This window comes from Pseudophryne corroboree, chromosome 6 (assembly GCF_028390025.1).
Source record: "Pseudophryne corroboree isolate aPseCor3 chromosome 6, aPseCor3.hap2, whole genome shotgun sequence".
NCBI classification, from domain to species: Eukaryota; Metazoa; Chordata; class Amphibia; order Anura; family Myobatrachidae; genus Pseudophryne; species Pseudophryne corroboree.
The window spans coordinates 265,508,516-265,526,003 of NC_086449.1; the positions used below are offsets into that span (position 1 = coordinate 265,508,516).

At 44.9% G+C, this 17,488-nt stretch overlaps 1 protein-coding gene across 1 annotated transcript in view; it reads right to left on the minus strand.

The window, feature by feature from the left end:
* The window catches only part of GATM (glycine amidinotransferase), a 42,016-nt gene extending 31,367 nt beyond the window's left edge, over positions 1-10,649 (minus strand). Inside the window, exons 1-3 of the mRNA XM_063925985.1 lie at positions 10,487-10,649; positions 4,582-4,785; positions 3,157-3,352 (exon numbers count right to left, since the gene is read on the minus strand). Coding sequence (XP_063782055.1) covers positions 3,157-3,352; positions 4,582-4,785; positions 10,487-10,555 — 469 coding nt within the window. The 5' untranslated portion in view covers positions 10,556-10,649. The remainder of the gene's footprint in view (positions 1-3,156; positions 3,353-4,581; positions 4,786-10,486) is intronic.
* Positions 10,650-17,488: the final 6,839 nt, after the last annotated feature.

Sequence of the window (17,488 nt, forward strand, 5' to 3'; positions counted from 1 at the left end):
CCTCCAGAACATAGGGTTTACTATAAATTATGACAACTCCATGTTAACACCTGCCCAGTCAATCGTTTTTCTGGGTTTCTTGATAGATACCCCTTCTTTCTCGATAGCAGTTCCCCCAGACAAGTGGAAAGACATTCAAGACTTCGTAACTCGAACCCTCTAACACTGTTTCTCGCTGAGAGACTTGGCCAGGGTGATAGGGGAAATGAGGTCCTTAGACCCAGGATTTCTTCATGCTCCTCTTGTCTGCAGACACTCTCAGATTCTTCTTTCAGCTCTCCTTCATCGGGGATGGACTTAGACAAAATCCTCTTGACACCCACAGTTCTCAAAGAGGTTAGCAGTTGGAGGGACCTTCCACTGCCATCTCCCAGACCTCTCCTACCTCCTCCACCAGACATGGTCATCACATCAGATGCATCCCTCTCAGGTTGGGGAGCATTTACAAGAGACCAGGCGGTAAGAGGAAAATGGTCCGCTCAGGAATCGACAGCGCACATCAATCTCTTAGAATTGAGGGCGGCCAAGTTAGCACTTTCCTCTCTAGTTCCCCTGAACTGGCGGGACAACTCAATTCTACTCTGTCTAAACAAAAGAACTGCAGTGTCCTACCTCAACAGTATGGGATGGTATCCGTTTGGATGGTCGACCATGTTATGGTCGACAGTCATTAGGTTGACCACTATTGGTCGACATTGACATGTTCGACATGGACACATGGTCAACACATGAAAATGGTCACCACATGAAAGGTTGACACATGAAAAAGTCAACATGAGTTTTTCACTTTTTTCTTTTTGGGAACTTTTCCATACTTTATGATCCACATGGACTACGATTGGGAACGGTAATCTATGCCGAGCACAGCGGTAGCGAAGCGAGGCACCTTGCGCTCACCATGCGAGGGGACGCGGTGCACTAATTGGGGTTCCCCGTCACTTAACACATTAAACGTAATCTATAATCTATGCCGAGCACAGCGGTAGCGGAGCGAGGCACCTTGCGCTCACCATGCGAGGGGACGCGGTGCACTAAGTGGGGTTCCCCGTCACTTAACACATAAAACAGCACAAAAAAAAGTAAAAAAAAAAACTCATGTCGACCTTTTCATGCGTCAACCTTTCATGTGTCGACCATTTGTCCATGTCGACCATGCCAATGTCGATCAATAGTGGTTGACCTAATGACTGTCGACCATAACATGGTCGACCATTCATACCGGAACCGTATGGGAGGCACTCGATCTCTGATTCTCTGCCAAGAAGCAATAGACATCTGGAACTGGGTGGTGGAATGGTCCATACTCTTCTCCGCAATATACGTCCCAGGAGAGCTAAACGAGTTAGCCGACTCCTTATCCAGGAAAAAATTAACACTGGATCGGGCGTCACTAAGACCGGAAGTTTTCATCAGTATCGTGAAAACCTTTGGTCAACCACAGGTGGACCTGTTTGCAACTCTATCGAACACACAGGTCCCAACCTTTGTGTCCAAAATCTGGACTCAATGGGCTCTCCACATGGATTCGATGTCCTTTCCGTGGACAGATCTGATTCTTCCATATGCTTTGACTCCTCCAGCTATGCTACTGAAGGTACATCACAAGATCAAGACAGAGTGTCTCAGCTCGTCTTGGTTTACCCCGTTTGGCCTTCCAGAGTTTGGTTCCCCTTAATCAACCCTCTTTGCAAGGGACCCAAGCTTCCCCTAGGCATGTCCAAGGATTGCTTCCAAGGGACTCCTGACCTTCTACAGGAACTTCCACATTGCATGTGGATAGTGACATTACTCGGTTGCTGACCACAACTAACCTCTCGGCCTCCTCAGTAGCCTTGATAAATGCATCCCTTAGACCCAGAACAAAATCCAGATACCAGTCCATCATAAATGAGTTTGTGTCTTGGCAGGCTTCTCAGAATCCTCCTTTAGCTTCTCTTTCAGAGCCTAACTTAGCGCTAGATTTCCTGGCCGTTAAGTTTGAGTCAGGCCTAGCCTCCGCCACCATACGGTTGTATGGTTCGGCCCTAGCTCTTCTCATTCCAGGGCTCACAGAAAACAAGCTGTACCTTAGATAACTCAAAGGTATTTTCTTGTCTAGGCCACCATGTCCGCGATACTTTTCCACGTGGGACATTAATCCTTTCTTAAACTACTTAGCCACAATCCCTTCAGGTGCCAACATCTCCAATCTTTCAAGAAAACTGGCTTCACTACTAGCACTAGCTTTCGCAGCTAGAGGAGCCAAACTTTCCTTAATAGACACATCCAAACCCTGGATGACGACCACTCCAATGGGTTTCCATATCGTCCTAAAAGGTCACACAAAGACCAGCTCCATTCAAACCCCTTTGGTGGAGTTTGATCTAGTCAGAGACCAGCTACACACGGATCTTTGCATAGTTGAGTGCTTATCCACTTACCTCACAACAACAGCTCCATGGAGAGATGACATTTCTACCCTTTTAATCACATGCCAGAAGCCTTTTCGTCCGGCCAGACCCTCTACAATCAGGGGTTGGATAGTTTCTGCCATCCAAAGCTCAGGGATAGACACCTCTATTTTCAAAGGACACTCCATCCGTGGTGCCGCTGTCACCTCAGCGGCGGCTAGAGGCTTAACATTACAATCCATAATGCAGGCCGCACGTTGGTCGTCCACTCGCACTGCTAATTTCAAAGCAGCATAACAGTTCTCTCTTTGACCATTGCCAGTTGTTTTTCTTATCACCTGTATCACTGTTGAAAGGTTTCTAGTAAACACATTAGTTTCTGCATCTATATGGTCTATTGTGTCCTTCGTTACTAGGTTATAGGAGGTAAGGTGATCTTACCCCTCTAAATTTCTCTCTTGTTCTAGTTGGGATTGCCATCTGTAAGCTTCCGTAAAATCTGCTGTCCCTGATGCGCACCATGCGCGTGCATGGATACTAGCGCTGTCGCGATCCGTGGCTCTGTCCCCGTTCCCCCCAGGCTGTGGGAAGGTTAGTGAAAGTTTTTCTTTCACTATACCTTCCCAGCGATCCGTCGGGAGGCTTGCACCTAACCCACCAGCTGTTGCTAGGTGGCAATCCTATTTCCTAGAACAAAGAGAGTTTGCAGGTCATAGATTCCTGCAAACTAGTGTTTCTTTCAGTTCCATACTTTTTAGTAACTTACCTGAAGATTCGAAATGAGGTGTTTTGTACTGAACTGACCAATCGATTACTTCAGGCCTCTGTACAGTAACGCCTTCAAGTCGTAAAATATTGCACATTTCCTCGATCTCCTGTACAGCTTTCTTCACGTGTTCCTGAGGAAATCCGTGTCCTCCATGCTTCTGGTAAAAAGGCCAGTACTTTTCATACGTGTTTGCCTAAATATGGATAGTGAAGAAAACAATTTATACATCAATACTGTGGGAATACTACTGATCTAATTTTCTTTTCTCATGGAAGCTACTTCTGTAAATTTGGTAATGTCATATGTCAGATTAGAATATTATAATGTGTCTGTTGCCTCTATCCAATACACGCTCGGTTTCCTGCTTACTGTATGTTACTTAATCCAGTCAATTCATCTTCTCTTTTACTTTCTGGTAAAAATATTTTGAGAACCAGATGCAACACTAGATGTCATGGACAGCTGCCTCCTGATACCAGTTAATGACTTTGCCAGACCAACGCTGTCACTACTACATTTCTCTGGTGACGTCTACATATTAACCCTTTGGCTGCCTCGGCTGGCCTTCAAATGGCTGAAAATGATGCTGTTTAACAAATGTTTATGACACAATTTAGGGAAGTATTGTAACATTTAAAATAAAGCCCCCCTCCCCCATTGAGAAACCACAAAGTGTGCTGCAGGGAAGGGTTTGCTAGGAAAGATTTGTTTGGGAGAGTTTGGTGTCCCTGTGTGTCTGATGTCTGAACTCCAGCTGTCCCGTGTCACATGCCTCTGGTGTGAGGTCTCACACATTCTTCCTGTGTCCACTTAACTGCACAGAAGCCAGATGCTATCTGTGTATCAGTAACAAGTACCATATAATATTAGTATTTTCTTATCCACCCCTTAGCCAGGTCACCCACATTATTTTGCATGTGTGCATCTTTTAGTTAGCAGAAGGGGAATATCATGCAGCAGTATCTTACTACTCAATCCTACTATTTAAAGCAAAGCTTACAATACACAATTAAAAAAAACTATTTAAAAGGAAACAGTTTACAGGATGGAATGATGCAGCTTTGTTTTATTATTTCAATTTCTGTATTAGTTTCCTCCACTTTGGCATTTTGCGTGTATAATTACTTTATATATTTTGAAAGCCCGAAGATATCCCTTTAATTGTATATATAATTATATCTACCTAGCGCAAATCATAACCATTTACTGTCTGGTTTAAAATGCGCCTCCTAATTTCGGTGGCGATTATAGTGTTTCTTCCCAAGTTTTAATCTAACTGGGGTAAGCAGGTGTCTCAGGAAGACCCCTTTTGTCTCATAGCCCTGTAACCATTGTAGTTCTGCCATTGGATGTGGATAGTGTTGCTGCTGTTTTGTTGCTTGTGTAGTTTTTATTTTATTTTAAATTAAGTTATCCACTTACCTTCACTTCTACTGTAAATGGAGGAACATTTGCATTTTCTGGTCTCCCCACAATGACTTCCTCCAGTGGGTCCCATTCATTGTAAGAGGAGACAGGACAGTCCTGGGGGACCGTTTCATCGGCAGTGCAGACTTTTTGGGTTGCTGCAGCTGCCTGGGTGCTCTGGAAAGTTCGCTGCACCCATCCAACGAGGCCTTTCCTCAGCTGAAATGAAAGGAGAAGCTTGGTAACAACTAGACATGGCCATTTTTTGGCAATAACATTATTACATTGCTGAGCTTTACTAATATGGTGTTCGGGTTCAGTACGAAATCCCGCCGGATAGGATCCCGGCGGTCGGAATACCGACACCAGGATCCCGACTGGCACAATCCCGACAGGGGGGCGAGCACAACGCAGCCCCTTGCGGGCTTGCTGCGCTCGCCACGCTGCGAGCACGGTGCCTCGCTACGCTCGGCACACTAATTTATTCTCCCTCTATGGGTATCGTGGACACCCACAGAGGGAGAATATATCGGGATTGTGCCGGTCGGGATCCCGGTGTCGGTATTTCGACCGCCGGGATTTCGTCCGGCGGGATCTTGACCGCATCCCTGGTGTTCTGCTATTATAACAAGCAGAGAGGTTACACTGAAATTACACATAAGATTAATTTAGCTATGGAACAAAAAAATAAAGCAAATTGGATTTTAGAGATTATCTTTGTCATTGTTATTTCCACTCTGCAAATGGACTTGATCGCGTTATCATGGCCCCTCCCCTGATACAGTGCCGCGAAAACAGGCACTGTATAGCGGGGGGCGTAGCTATGATGATGTACAAATCATGTCATTGAATCCCGCCCACTTGTTCTCTGCTGTGGACGGCCGAAGGGGATGCAGGGGGCTGCCAGCGAAAGCGGGAAACTTGTCTACCTTTCCAGCCACCCAATTTTTGGTAGCCTCCCGGCCATTCTGGGAGGGTAGGCCAGTATGTTACAATGTCCCCTCATTGTCATGATTAATTTAAACTAAAGATGAGGCCAAAACTTATTTTAGGATAAAAAAAGAAAAAGTATAATTGCATATCAGGGGTGGATCTAAAGTGGTAGGAGCTTGGACTTTGATGTGGCATTTACACTTTTGCACTGTACGCCCCTTCAGATTTACAGTACACCTCTCCGCACGCCTAGGCGCACTTGCAGTTTGTGAAGCCGCCTTCCGTTGTGAACATTGCAAAATCCAGCGTTACTTGCAGTGCACATACAGCGTGCCTTGTAAAAAGTCTCCTGAAAACATGTATTTTGAAACTTAAAATATTTTGGTAAAAACTAATTAATATTTATAAAGTGAAATCTAAAATACTATACACAGTGTTATTAAATAATGTGAGTATCTCTTTCCCCTTTAAAGGGAAACCCTTATGCATCCCCTTTGTGGTGAGTGTTGGTACTGCATGCTTCCATGACTTGGGGAAGTACTCCTTGTAAGTGCATCTTGTCTGAGCAGGAATTTATGGCCATGCTGTGTGCACTTCTAGTCTTTCTTTCATGCTCCCCTGCACGTACACAGCTCACTTGCTTTGTCAAACAGTCCAGAGAGTTGCACTGTGACCCCTTTACTGTTGGAAAGAAACCTAGTGGTCAAAAAATAAACCAAATAACAGCTGCTGTAAACACATTGTTCCTATCTTATCTAGAAACCCTGGTCTGAGCAAACAGTTCTCCTATGGAGAGAGCACATATAGGATGCCTGGCAGCCAGAACAATTTGTACATCTATTATCTATTACGTCTTGCTTAATCCTTATATAGCCAGGACAAAAAAAAAAAAAACAACCAAACAACAGAATGGGATCACTTTTCTTAACCAATGCAAAGGAATATTTGGCCTAATTCCGAGTTGATCGCAGCAGCAAGTTTGTTGGCAGTTGGGCAAAACCATGGGGGTAATTCCAAGTTGATCACAGCAGGATTTTTGATAGCAATTGGGCAAAACCATGTGCACTGCAGGGGAGGCAGATATAACGTGCAGAGAGAGTTAGATTTGGGTGGGTTATTTTGTTTCTGTGCAAGGTAAATACTGTCTGCTTTATTTTTACACTGCAAATTAGATTGCAGATTGAACACACCCCACCCAAATCTAACTCTCTGCACATGTTATATCTGCCTCCCCTGCAGTGCACATGGTTTTGCCCAATTGCTAACAAAAATCCTGCTGCGATCAACTTGGAATTACCCCCCATGTGCACTGCAGGTGTGGGAGATATAACATGTGCAGAGAGAGTTAGATTTGGGTGGGTTATTTTGTTTCTGTGCAGGGTAAATACTAGCTGCTTTATTTCTACACTGCAATTTAGATTTCAGTTTGAACACAACCCACCCAAATCTAACTCTCTTTGCACATGTTATATCTGCCTCCCCTGCAGTGCACATGGTTTTGCCCAACTGCTAACAAATTTGCTGCTGCGATCAACTCGGAATTAGGCCCATAGTGTCCAAGTGACTGTGGGGCTGATTAAGAAGTGTGACTAAGTCTGTCATACATGCGGAAACAGTCATTTCCACATGCTTATATTTATGTTACAGACCCATTCATCATTACTGTAACCCAGGAGACATCACGTATGTCCCTGTATACATTAAAGATGTTAGGTGAGATGTAATAGTGTCCAAGATTGCCGAAGGTACGGGATTAAGCCGATCAGTCATTTACAAGCTATAGTTTTAAAAAAAAAGTCCCAGATGGTCCAGCATTCCGCACCTTCGCCCATCTTGAACACTATTACATCTCGCCTAATATGTGCAATGCTGTCCCTTTACACTAGTATAGGGACGTAGAAATTAAAACATTTTAAGTTTCCAGAGTTTGACTGCAGGAACTAACGCCACCTTCAGAAATGAAATCATTAGCATTGCAGCTATATTATATCAAGTTGCGACTGTTGCTGCTTATTCATATTATTTAATAGACATGTCTATTTGGCCTAATGCAGGGAAGAAGATTCCCATTCCATTTTTAAGGTATAAAACCACAGATGTGGAAGTCTTCGCGTTTAAATACATTTTATATAGAAAATACGATTTTCATATTTATTAGTAATTGCCAAGTGCTGGGGGCATGGACATGCCATGTTTGTAAAGCCTGGGGCCCAATACTCTGCCACCCCCTCTCTGCACTTGTATGTATATATGACCCTATGACGCTTCATTATATGATTATAATGCGTACAAATAGGGAAATGTGACTTTCACAACAGAGTCAAGCCACATCTCTATGGTATCAGGGTATATAAGGATACACACATGTACACATAACATAAATGTGGCAAAAATGCTACTATGTATGGTGCATGTGCAAATGCAACCAACTTAAATGAGCCCCACTGATCCCCTGCTGCTGTTAATGTGCAAGTCCCTAGAACTTGTGGAACCAGTATACTAACTATTGGGCAATGACCACTCCCAACATTCCTGGCAGGTCAGCAAATAGCAGGACATGTTGGGATTTGTAGATCCACAATATCAGGATAACCAAAAGTTGCCTACCATTGTTTTCTCATTATGGATATTTAGTATCTTTACAGACAGTTTGGCTGCAAAATGATAGATATAAACAGTAAATATTAAAATTATTTTTCATTGCTGGCATGTGGCTTGTGATTTATCTTAGAGCAAAAACTAGATGAATATGTTAAGTAATAAATAGTAATGCCATACAGATTGTATAAGCATTTTAGTTTAAATTTGCATTCTTAGGTCCACAACACTTACTCATTTGTGCTAAAATGTACTTTACACTAGTGATGAGCGGATTCGGTTTTACTCGGTTTTACTCGGTTTTACTCGGTTCTCAAAACGGCATCTTATTGGCTCACGGATGTCACGTGTTTTGGATAGCCAATAAGATGCCGTTTTGAGAACCGAGTAAAACCGAGTAAAACCGAACCTCGCTCATCCCTACTTTACACAAGGAGTCCAATTGCCTCAGCCCAGTTACCTGCTGTTGTTGCATTTGTTAACACTAGGAAAAAGTGAATGAAAATGCATTGTCAAATGCACATGTGCTTGATGGCAGTATGGATGGTGTAATGGTTAGCATTACTGCCTCACAGCACTGAGGTCATGGGTTCCATTCCCACCATGGCCCTAACTGTGTGGAGTTTGTATATTCTCCCCGTACTTGCCTGTGTTTCCTCCGGGTACTCTGGTTTCCTCCCACAATCCAAAAATATTCAGGTAGGCTAATTGGCTCCCAGCAAAATTAACCCTAATGTGAGTGTGTGTACATGTGGTAGGGAATATAGATTGTAAGTTCCACTGGGGCAGGGACCGATGTGAATGGCCAAATATTCTCTGTAAATGTGTGCGCTATATAAATAACTGGTAATAAATAAATATGGGTTTGTTATTAGTATTCTTATGTTGGGTGGTCACTATAGGTTTCCCTAGTTGGTTATTTACAGTAAGAGACCTATTTATTAATATGCAATCTGCCCCTGATAATAAGGATTTCTTATCGCTGCAATTCACAGCAATAAGGAATTATTTTTTGCTTGAATGTATTATTACTGAGTGTATTATTGCTAGGAGCCCATGCCGGAGATAAGCATCCGCAATCACTTTAATTTCTGCTTTGGCTAACTGCAATATGCGCAGACATCCGGCAGCGCATGTGTTAGCGGGCAGCAGTGGGGAGACATCCTACAGATATCTAACCATAAAAATTCTGCAAATGATGCCCATAGACCTACAGCGGGCTAATGACAGCTAAAGATGGTTTTAGCTGCCAGGGACAAGCTCCAAGTTGCTTCACATTCGCAACTTATGGGGGCTGCTTCTGGTACTGGAAATGGAGAGGCCATGGCAGATATCAGAGATATCTATATAGTACATCCAGGGGATTCTTACTATTTGTGGGGACCCCCATGAACAGGTGTTTTTGAGGGATATCCCAGAAATATTATTTTATAAAGCGCCCCCTACTGTAAAAACATTATGAACACAAAATGAACTAAAAAATATCCCCAGACCCATTAACATGTGTTGTACTGGTAATTACAGTGGCAGAAAAATACATGTAATTAAAACCAGTGGGTATGACGGACTGCTTTATTACAGGATTCATGATCATTTTCCAAAACTGCCACTCAAGCCTGAAAGCCAGAGTTAATAAGACTGGCATGCACTTGTCATATAAAACTATTGGGAATCTGCAAATTATATGGAAAACTTTTTCTTTTTTTTGGAGGGGGGGTGGAGGGGGGGGGGGGGGGGGGCTGTACAGCTGCAAAGCCCTGCACCCTGTGTTGATTGGGACTGTAGTCAGCAGAGCTACAGTACGCTTCTCCTAGAAATACACATGCACAGCTATGTGGAATATGTTTTGTCTAGAATTAGTTACCAGGGGGGTGCCCTGGAAAGGGACAAATTATTTTTAACATCAGCATTTAATTCTATGGCACTTGTGGGGAATTGTGATCTTTCTATTTTCTTGATACATGGAAATAAAATTCTAATCTGTAAACTAGATGTATCACCCCCGGTTCCCAGGCGCCTCTGACAGATACAGGGAGATGAATGAGCTGAGTGCAGCTCACAATGTGAATATGAAAAGAACAGAGCAGATCCGGGAACATAGACATTGCAGCCTTGGCGATATCATGATGAAAGATAATACAGATTAGCGATAGAAAACTCATTGTAAGGATGCTGTATGTAACAAGGCACCAGAAAGATAAACCCGTAATGGCACTATGGCAGCAGCCTCATTCTATATATTACTGCATGTAAATGTGTCACATGATCTGACATAATACTGCATGAACTGCAGTAACCAGACACTTATCGGGAAAACCTGACTGAGCCAAGGTTATGCAATGTGAACAGGCATGGGATGTAAGGCAGCAAATATACCAGGAATACAGACCATAGATCCTATGTAGTGAACAGCTTCAGCTCCCCTGCTTCCTCCTCTCACACACCTCACACGCAGCATGGTGCCTAGATCACCTATAGGTAGGAATGTTCTCAATGAATGATAAAGAGTTGTGAGCCCTGGGATATCTCCACTACTGGCATAGAGCAAGTCAGAGCTGTTTAGCTCTTTATATGAACTCCACATCCCTCTCCATTGGCTGCTGCTGATAACAGGTGGTGATACTAGTGTCAGAGCTAAAGGTCACACATTCCCAGATTAGAACGTGTCTCTTCCAAGAAACGTAACAGCTTTTCCCTTTTTTAGCTGCAACAAGACAGTGGGGATCAGTGTGTAAGAAAACAAAACATAGTAACATCTGCAGGACCTATACAGACAATGTAAATACTGAGCATGTAAACAACTGCTAGGAGAACATCTGGTGACACTCTGGAAAGAATTCAGTTGTTATTTTTGCTAAACTCCAGTCTAGAGTGACATGAAATCATGAGCGGGGGGGGGGGGGGGGGGGGGCAATTAAATATTATTATTTTTTACACGCTGATCATGCCCAGGCGGAACGGGTTAGCTCCGCGCGCGCCTGTGTGTGTGTGTGTGTGTGTGTGTGTGTGTGTGTGTGTGTGTGTGTGTGTGTGTGTTAGGGAATTTAGACTGTAAGCTCCAGTGACTGATGTGAATGCTGACATATTCTCTGTGCAGTGTGATTAGCAATATATAAGTAAACAATAATATTATTAATAATGACCATGTGATTATTTCAGGCCTATAATCCAAAATACTTATAAATATGTTTTTTGTTTTTTTTTGTTCTTTAAATGGGGCAGAAATATGTAATTGCAGGTCAGTTTGTGATTTAAAAAAAAATAATTTAATCAATATTTGCTTAGTCTCCTGAAATGTGTGGGAGACTCCCCAAAATTGTGTGGTGCTCCTGTCCGCCAGAAGGTGTGGGCAAGTCTCTCAGAGACTCAGAGTTTCAGCCCCTACCCCACCCAGCCGCCTACTTCACCTGGGCTGTTGATGACTCGATTCGCACAGAATCGTGTCATCATAATCATGTTTCCCCCTCATGCGCTGTACAATGCCGGTATAGTGGGGACCAGGGCCACAATGACGCCAACTGAACAATCTCCTATGCAGCATCATGCTCCTGCACTGTAGCTTAAGCCAAGCCATGCCCCCCCTCCCACACAGCCTCTCGCTGTGCCAACTTAGCTTCCCCCTCCTGGAGGGGCAACCAGAAAGTCAGCATAATTGTCAGAATAGCATGTAATTTTATTTATATAGTGTTCTTTTTCCAATAGGACTCAAGGCGAGCATTCTTTCTCTACTAGAACTCAAGGAGAGCGTTCTTCCTCTACTAGAACTCAAGGAGAGCGTTCTTTCTCTACAAGGCGTATTAAACAGCAGTTTACAATATAAACAATCAAGTTCCTGCTCATTGATTTCAAAATATCTATTTTACACTTGCTAGTACTAGATTAAATGAAATAATGGAAATAATCAAAAAAAGCAGTAAAAGGATGCAACTGCAGGTCTTAAAAGCATAGTATGTCATACATGAAAGGTGAAAAGGAGAGTTAAGAAGTAAAAATAAAATATTTCAACAAAGAGTAGAGGGGGGGAGGGGGTGGAAGGAGTTGGAAAGATTAAAGGACAATCCTTCAGGGTCCTGTCTAAGAACAAATGGGGGGTAAGAAATCTGACCCTTTCTTGGTTGTTAAATAGGAGTAAATCCTCCTTCTCACTACCCTGTTAAGAGCCATTTACTATCCATTCATCAACATACAATGGCAAGCGCACATGCAAAAGTTTATTGTGTCATTGCCTTAAGAAAGAAGGTGCTCTTGAAAAGTTTTCTTACGTTCTTTGCCTAACTCTGCATGGAGAAATGATCCCCATATAATATGAAGCCTGCATATGCGGGGGGGTTGATTCCGACCTGGGCACAAGTTGCAATGCAAACTTATCATGCAGATTTCAGAATACTGCGCATGCACCAAAGAAAGAAATTGGCTTCTGTGCTTATGCCGTATCAGGAATCTGCACAAAGGAAATTGCTAGAGCCTACAGATTGACCCGTCTGTCGACGGACCATGCTTTTGTGAAATGGGTGTTTCTGGGTGGTAACCACTGGAAAATCTATAACGGGTGCAACCTGTACAGTCCAGGGGGGCCAACACACCACGCATCCTGCACCCATTTAATTATACCTACCACTCCATCGGCCAGGGGCGGAGACTTTTCTTATACGGGAGGTGGTTTCAAAATCCTGACTCCTCCTCTTTCTACTTATTTCTCCCAATTCCAGCCCTGACTCCTCCCATTTTCAGAGCATATATTATCCTTTAATTTATATGGTGCCACAAGGGATCCACAGAGCCTAGTGACAGAGTACATAAACAAATAAGTAAAACAAGAAAACAGTGACCTGCAATTCAATACAGGACATGTACACGGTACATAAATATAGATGTGTCAGCAGACAGCACCAAACTAATTATCAGTGATTTTGTCAAGTGGCTGGGGCGCAGTTGCGCAAATTCCTTTAGACCGCTCTGCTGTCCTTGTGCAAACATACACTCTTATCAGGGACCGGAGGCACACTGACACATACACACACACACACACACACACACACACGCGCGGTATGGGTCGTTGGATCGACCCGAATTAGGTCGACAGTCATTAGGTCGACCACTATAGGTCGACATGCATTAGGTCGACAGGGACACTAGGTCAACATGGGCATTAGGTCAACATGTGCTAGGTCGACAGGTCAAAAGGTCGACATGAGTTTTTGGACTGTTTTTGGTATAATTTTCTTTGTAAAGTGACGGGGAACCCCAATTAGTGCACCGTGTCCCTGCTCCGCTACCGCTGTGCTCGGCACAGGCTACCATTCCCAATTGTAGTCCATGTGGATCGTAAAGTATGAAAAAGTTAAAAAAATTTTTTTTTTTTTAAATCTTATGTCGACCTTTTGACCTGTCGACCTAGTGTTCCTGTCGACCTAATGCATGTCGACCTATAGTGGTTGACCTAATGACTGTCAACCTAAGTTGTGTTGACCTAACGACCGTATACACACACACACACACACACACACACACACACACACACACACACACACTGTATAGGGACCAGATGCACACCGACACACACACACACTGTATAGGGACAAGATGCACACTGACACACACACACACACACACACACACACACACACACACACACACACACACACACTGTATAGGGAGCAGATGCACACTGATACACACACACTGTATAGGGACCAGGGTGGTCATTCCGAGTTGTTCGCTCGCTAGCTGCTTTTAGCAGCATTGCACACGCTAGGCCACTGCCCTCTGGGAGTGTATCTTAGCTTAGCAGAATAGCGAACAAAAGATTAGCAGAACTGCTACTAAATAATTCTTTGCAGTTTCTGAGTAGCTCCAGACCAACTCCTAGATTGCGATCATCTCAGTCCGTTTAGTTCCTGGTTTGACGTCACAAACACGCCCTGCGTTCGGCCAGCCACTCCCCCGTTTCTCCAGACACTCCCGCGTTTTTACCTGACACGCCTGCGTTTTTTAGCACACTCCCGGAAAACGCTCAGTTACCACCCAGAAACGCCCCTTTCCTGTCAATCACTCACCGATCAGCAGTGCGACTGAAAAGCGCCACACGAACAACAGCAAAACTGCTAAGTTTTTAGTTAAATTACTAAGCGCATGCGTCCTGCGTACCATGCACATGCGCATTTAGCAGCAAATCGCAGCATAGCGAAAATCTGCAACGAGCGAACAACTCGGAATGACCCCCCCAGGTGCACACTGACACACACACACCGAATAGGGACCAGATGCACACTGACACACACACACACACACACACACACACACACACACACACACACACACACACACACACACACACACACACGTTGTATAGGGGGAGCATACCTTCCCAATCATCACAGGCCAGCTCCAGCTCCCCCTCGTTCAGATGCTGCTGATGTACTGTGTCCCTCCCCCTGTTCCCAGCATGGGGGAGGGCTGCTGTGTGTTCAGAGCTGCCAGAGACAGGCAGTCTGCGTGAAGGCTCCCCTGTCAGAGGAGACTGTAATATCCAGTGCGGATTGCTGCAGCGGGAGTGACAGTGACTCACTGTCACTGATTGTAGTCCCGCGCTCTACGCCGGCAGCCAGGGGGTGAGTGTGCGGGCTGGAGGGAGCTCTCTGTGTGGCTGCCGGTCCGTTCTCTCCGCTGGTGGGGTCTCTGATGCGGGGCTACTTCACTCTTCCGGAAGCAGCCGCACGTGCATGACGATGCCTAGTCCTCCCATGCGCTGCACATGCGGCTGCTTCCGGAAGTTCAGGGAACTTTAGCACATTAGCAGCATGCTGACTACCCAGAGCTGCTGCAGCATCAGCAAGTGGACGGGGCTGTGCCTGTATGTTATGGGGGGAGATCACCCTCATTGCCCCCTGCTAAATCCGCCACTGCCGTTGGCCTGGTGCTGGCTGCAGATCTGCAGAAATCACTGGGAAAATGGAAGACGGCAACCATGTTTCTGGTGATTTGCGTATGCACAGTAAAGATGTCCCCGGGAAAGCTGTACGGGAGCTTTGTTCCCAGAGTTCAGCGCAGTAGACTCTGGCACAATGCCAGAGACTACTGCATTGCCAGAGAAGAGGGGGCCTGATTGGATCATGCACACGGGTCCTTCCTCTCTTAAAGTTCCTCTGATGGTAGCCATGCAATTGCACAGAACTCTTGGCTCATGAGCATGACATGGGTGCGGGTATGTTGTGGGCGTGTACAGTGGTGGAACTAGAGAGTGGTGGATCCAGGTGCAACAATATGCATTGCCCCCCCCCCCCCCATATTCTAAATATGGACAGTGCGCACCGAAAGGACGTGGAATCACAGAGAAGCGTTGTGACCTCACTGAGAAGGGGCAAGCCACACAAAAGTACCCCCAATTCAAATTATGCTACACAGTAGTGCAACCTCACATTACACTGCACAGTAGTACTCCTTGTACACGTTACGCCACGCAGTAGAGATCCTTATACATTTTACGCTAAACACAGTAGTGCTCCTTATACACGTTACACCATGAAGTAATGCTTCTTATACATGTTTCGCCACACAGTAGTGCTCCTTATACACGTTACACCACACAGTAGTGTGTATGCAATTCTTGATAAATAGAACCCTACAGATATCTACACAAGAAAAGAATGCAAAGAAGAACAAACTACTTTTTTGTTTTATTACATTTCATTTTTTATTTCAAAAATAAAATACAATTTTATATATTTCTTCAATACATTTTTAAAATGAGAAGTTTTCTGTGGTTTTTATTTAAATTATTAGTAAATACAATGTTAAATATGAGATGCAGTGGTATTGTGTTAGGTCGCCCATGGTACAGCAGGGGAACTGTCGTGTCCCTTTTCATCCATGAGGATTCAAGCCACTTGGGAAGGATACTCCGCAAGACCTGTGGAAGAGAATAGTATGAGGTTCCAGCTATTGGTAGTGTCACCCTTCTATGGAAAAGGTAAAGGTACAAGCAACACGACACAAGCAGGTTACAGCGGCCCCAAATGCAACCCTCCGGCACTTGCGTAACTACACATCCAAACATTCCCTGACGCAGCGTAAGCATTGCTGTCAGGGCATGATTGGATGTGCAGTTTTACAAATGCCGGAGGGCTACACTTGGGACACGCCGGGGTGACTTTGGACAAGAGGGAGTTTTGGGCAATACATCTCACCCTCACATCTCACACTCGCTTCCAATACATCTTTCCCCGAATGCAGAGACCCCCCGTGACTCCTGTCACAGAAAGGTCCCTTCAGCCAATCAGGAAGCGCCACCGCGGGTAACCCCACCGCTGACCGCAAAGTTCCCACCATTGAAACTAATGGAGGGAGCTGTGCGATGCGCTGTCTGCCAGCTCAGACGCGCATACAGCCAATCAGGAGAGTGCCACGAAGTGGCGCTTCCTGATTGGCTGAAGGGACCTTTCTGTGACAGCAGTCACGGGGGGTATCTCTGCATTCGGGGAAAGGGGTCCCATGTGTAAACATGGGACCCCTTTCAGTCCGTGTGGTCCGGGTATTCGTTTTTTTGTTTTGCCAAGTACGTGGATTACAAAACACAGGACAGTGGATCAGGTGAGTATAATTTTATTCACAGGTACCCCGGATCGTCGGATCAGGAGACGTGGCAGTCGGCGGGTCAACATAGGTAAGTATGTATGTGTCGGCATGTCTGAAATAAAGTTTTACTTTCACGGTGTGTGTCTCCTGTTTTTATTTGGGTATTTTTTTTCCAGTAGAACTACAGGTACCAGCGGGCCTGTTTTTCCACCCGCATGCTGGTACTTGTGGTTCTCCAAGTACCAGCTTGCGGGGGAGGCTTGCTGGGACTTGTAGTTCTTCTGGAAAAAACAATATTCAATCATTTTACTCAAGGCTATCAGCCCCCCATCCGCAGCCCTTGGATGGGGGGGGACAGCCTCGGGCTTCACCCCTGGGCCTTGGGTGGCTGGAGGGGGGACCCCTTGATTGAAGGGGTCCCCACTCCTCCAGGGTACCCCGGCCAGGGGTGACTAGTTGGATATTTAATGCCACGGCCGCAGGGCACTGTATAAAAGTGACCCCCGGCTGTGGCATTATCTGTCCAGCTAGTGGAGCCCGGTGCTGGTGTAAAAAATATGGGGGACCCCTACGCTTTTTGTCCCCCGTATTTTTTGCACCAGCACCAGGCGCAGAGCCCGGTGCTGGTTTTAAAAATACGGGGGATCCCCTGTCAGTTTTCCCCCCGAATTTTTAGAACCAGGACCGGCTTGAAGAGCCCGAGGCTGGTTATGCTTAGGAGGGGGGACCCCACGCATTTTTTTTTCTGATTTTTACCATTCCATTTAAAAAAAATAATAATAATAATAATAATATTTTTAAAAATATATAAATAATA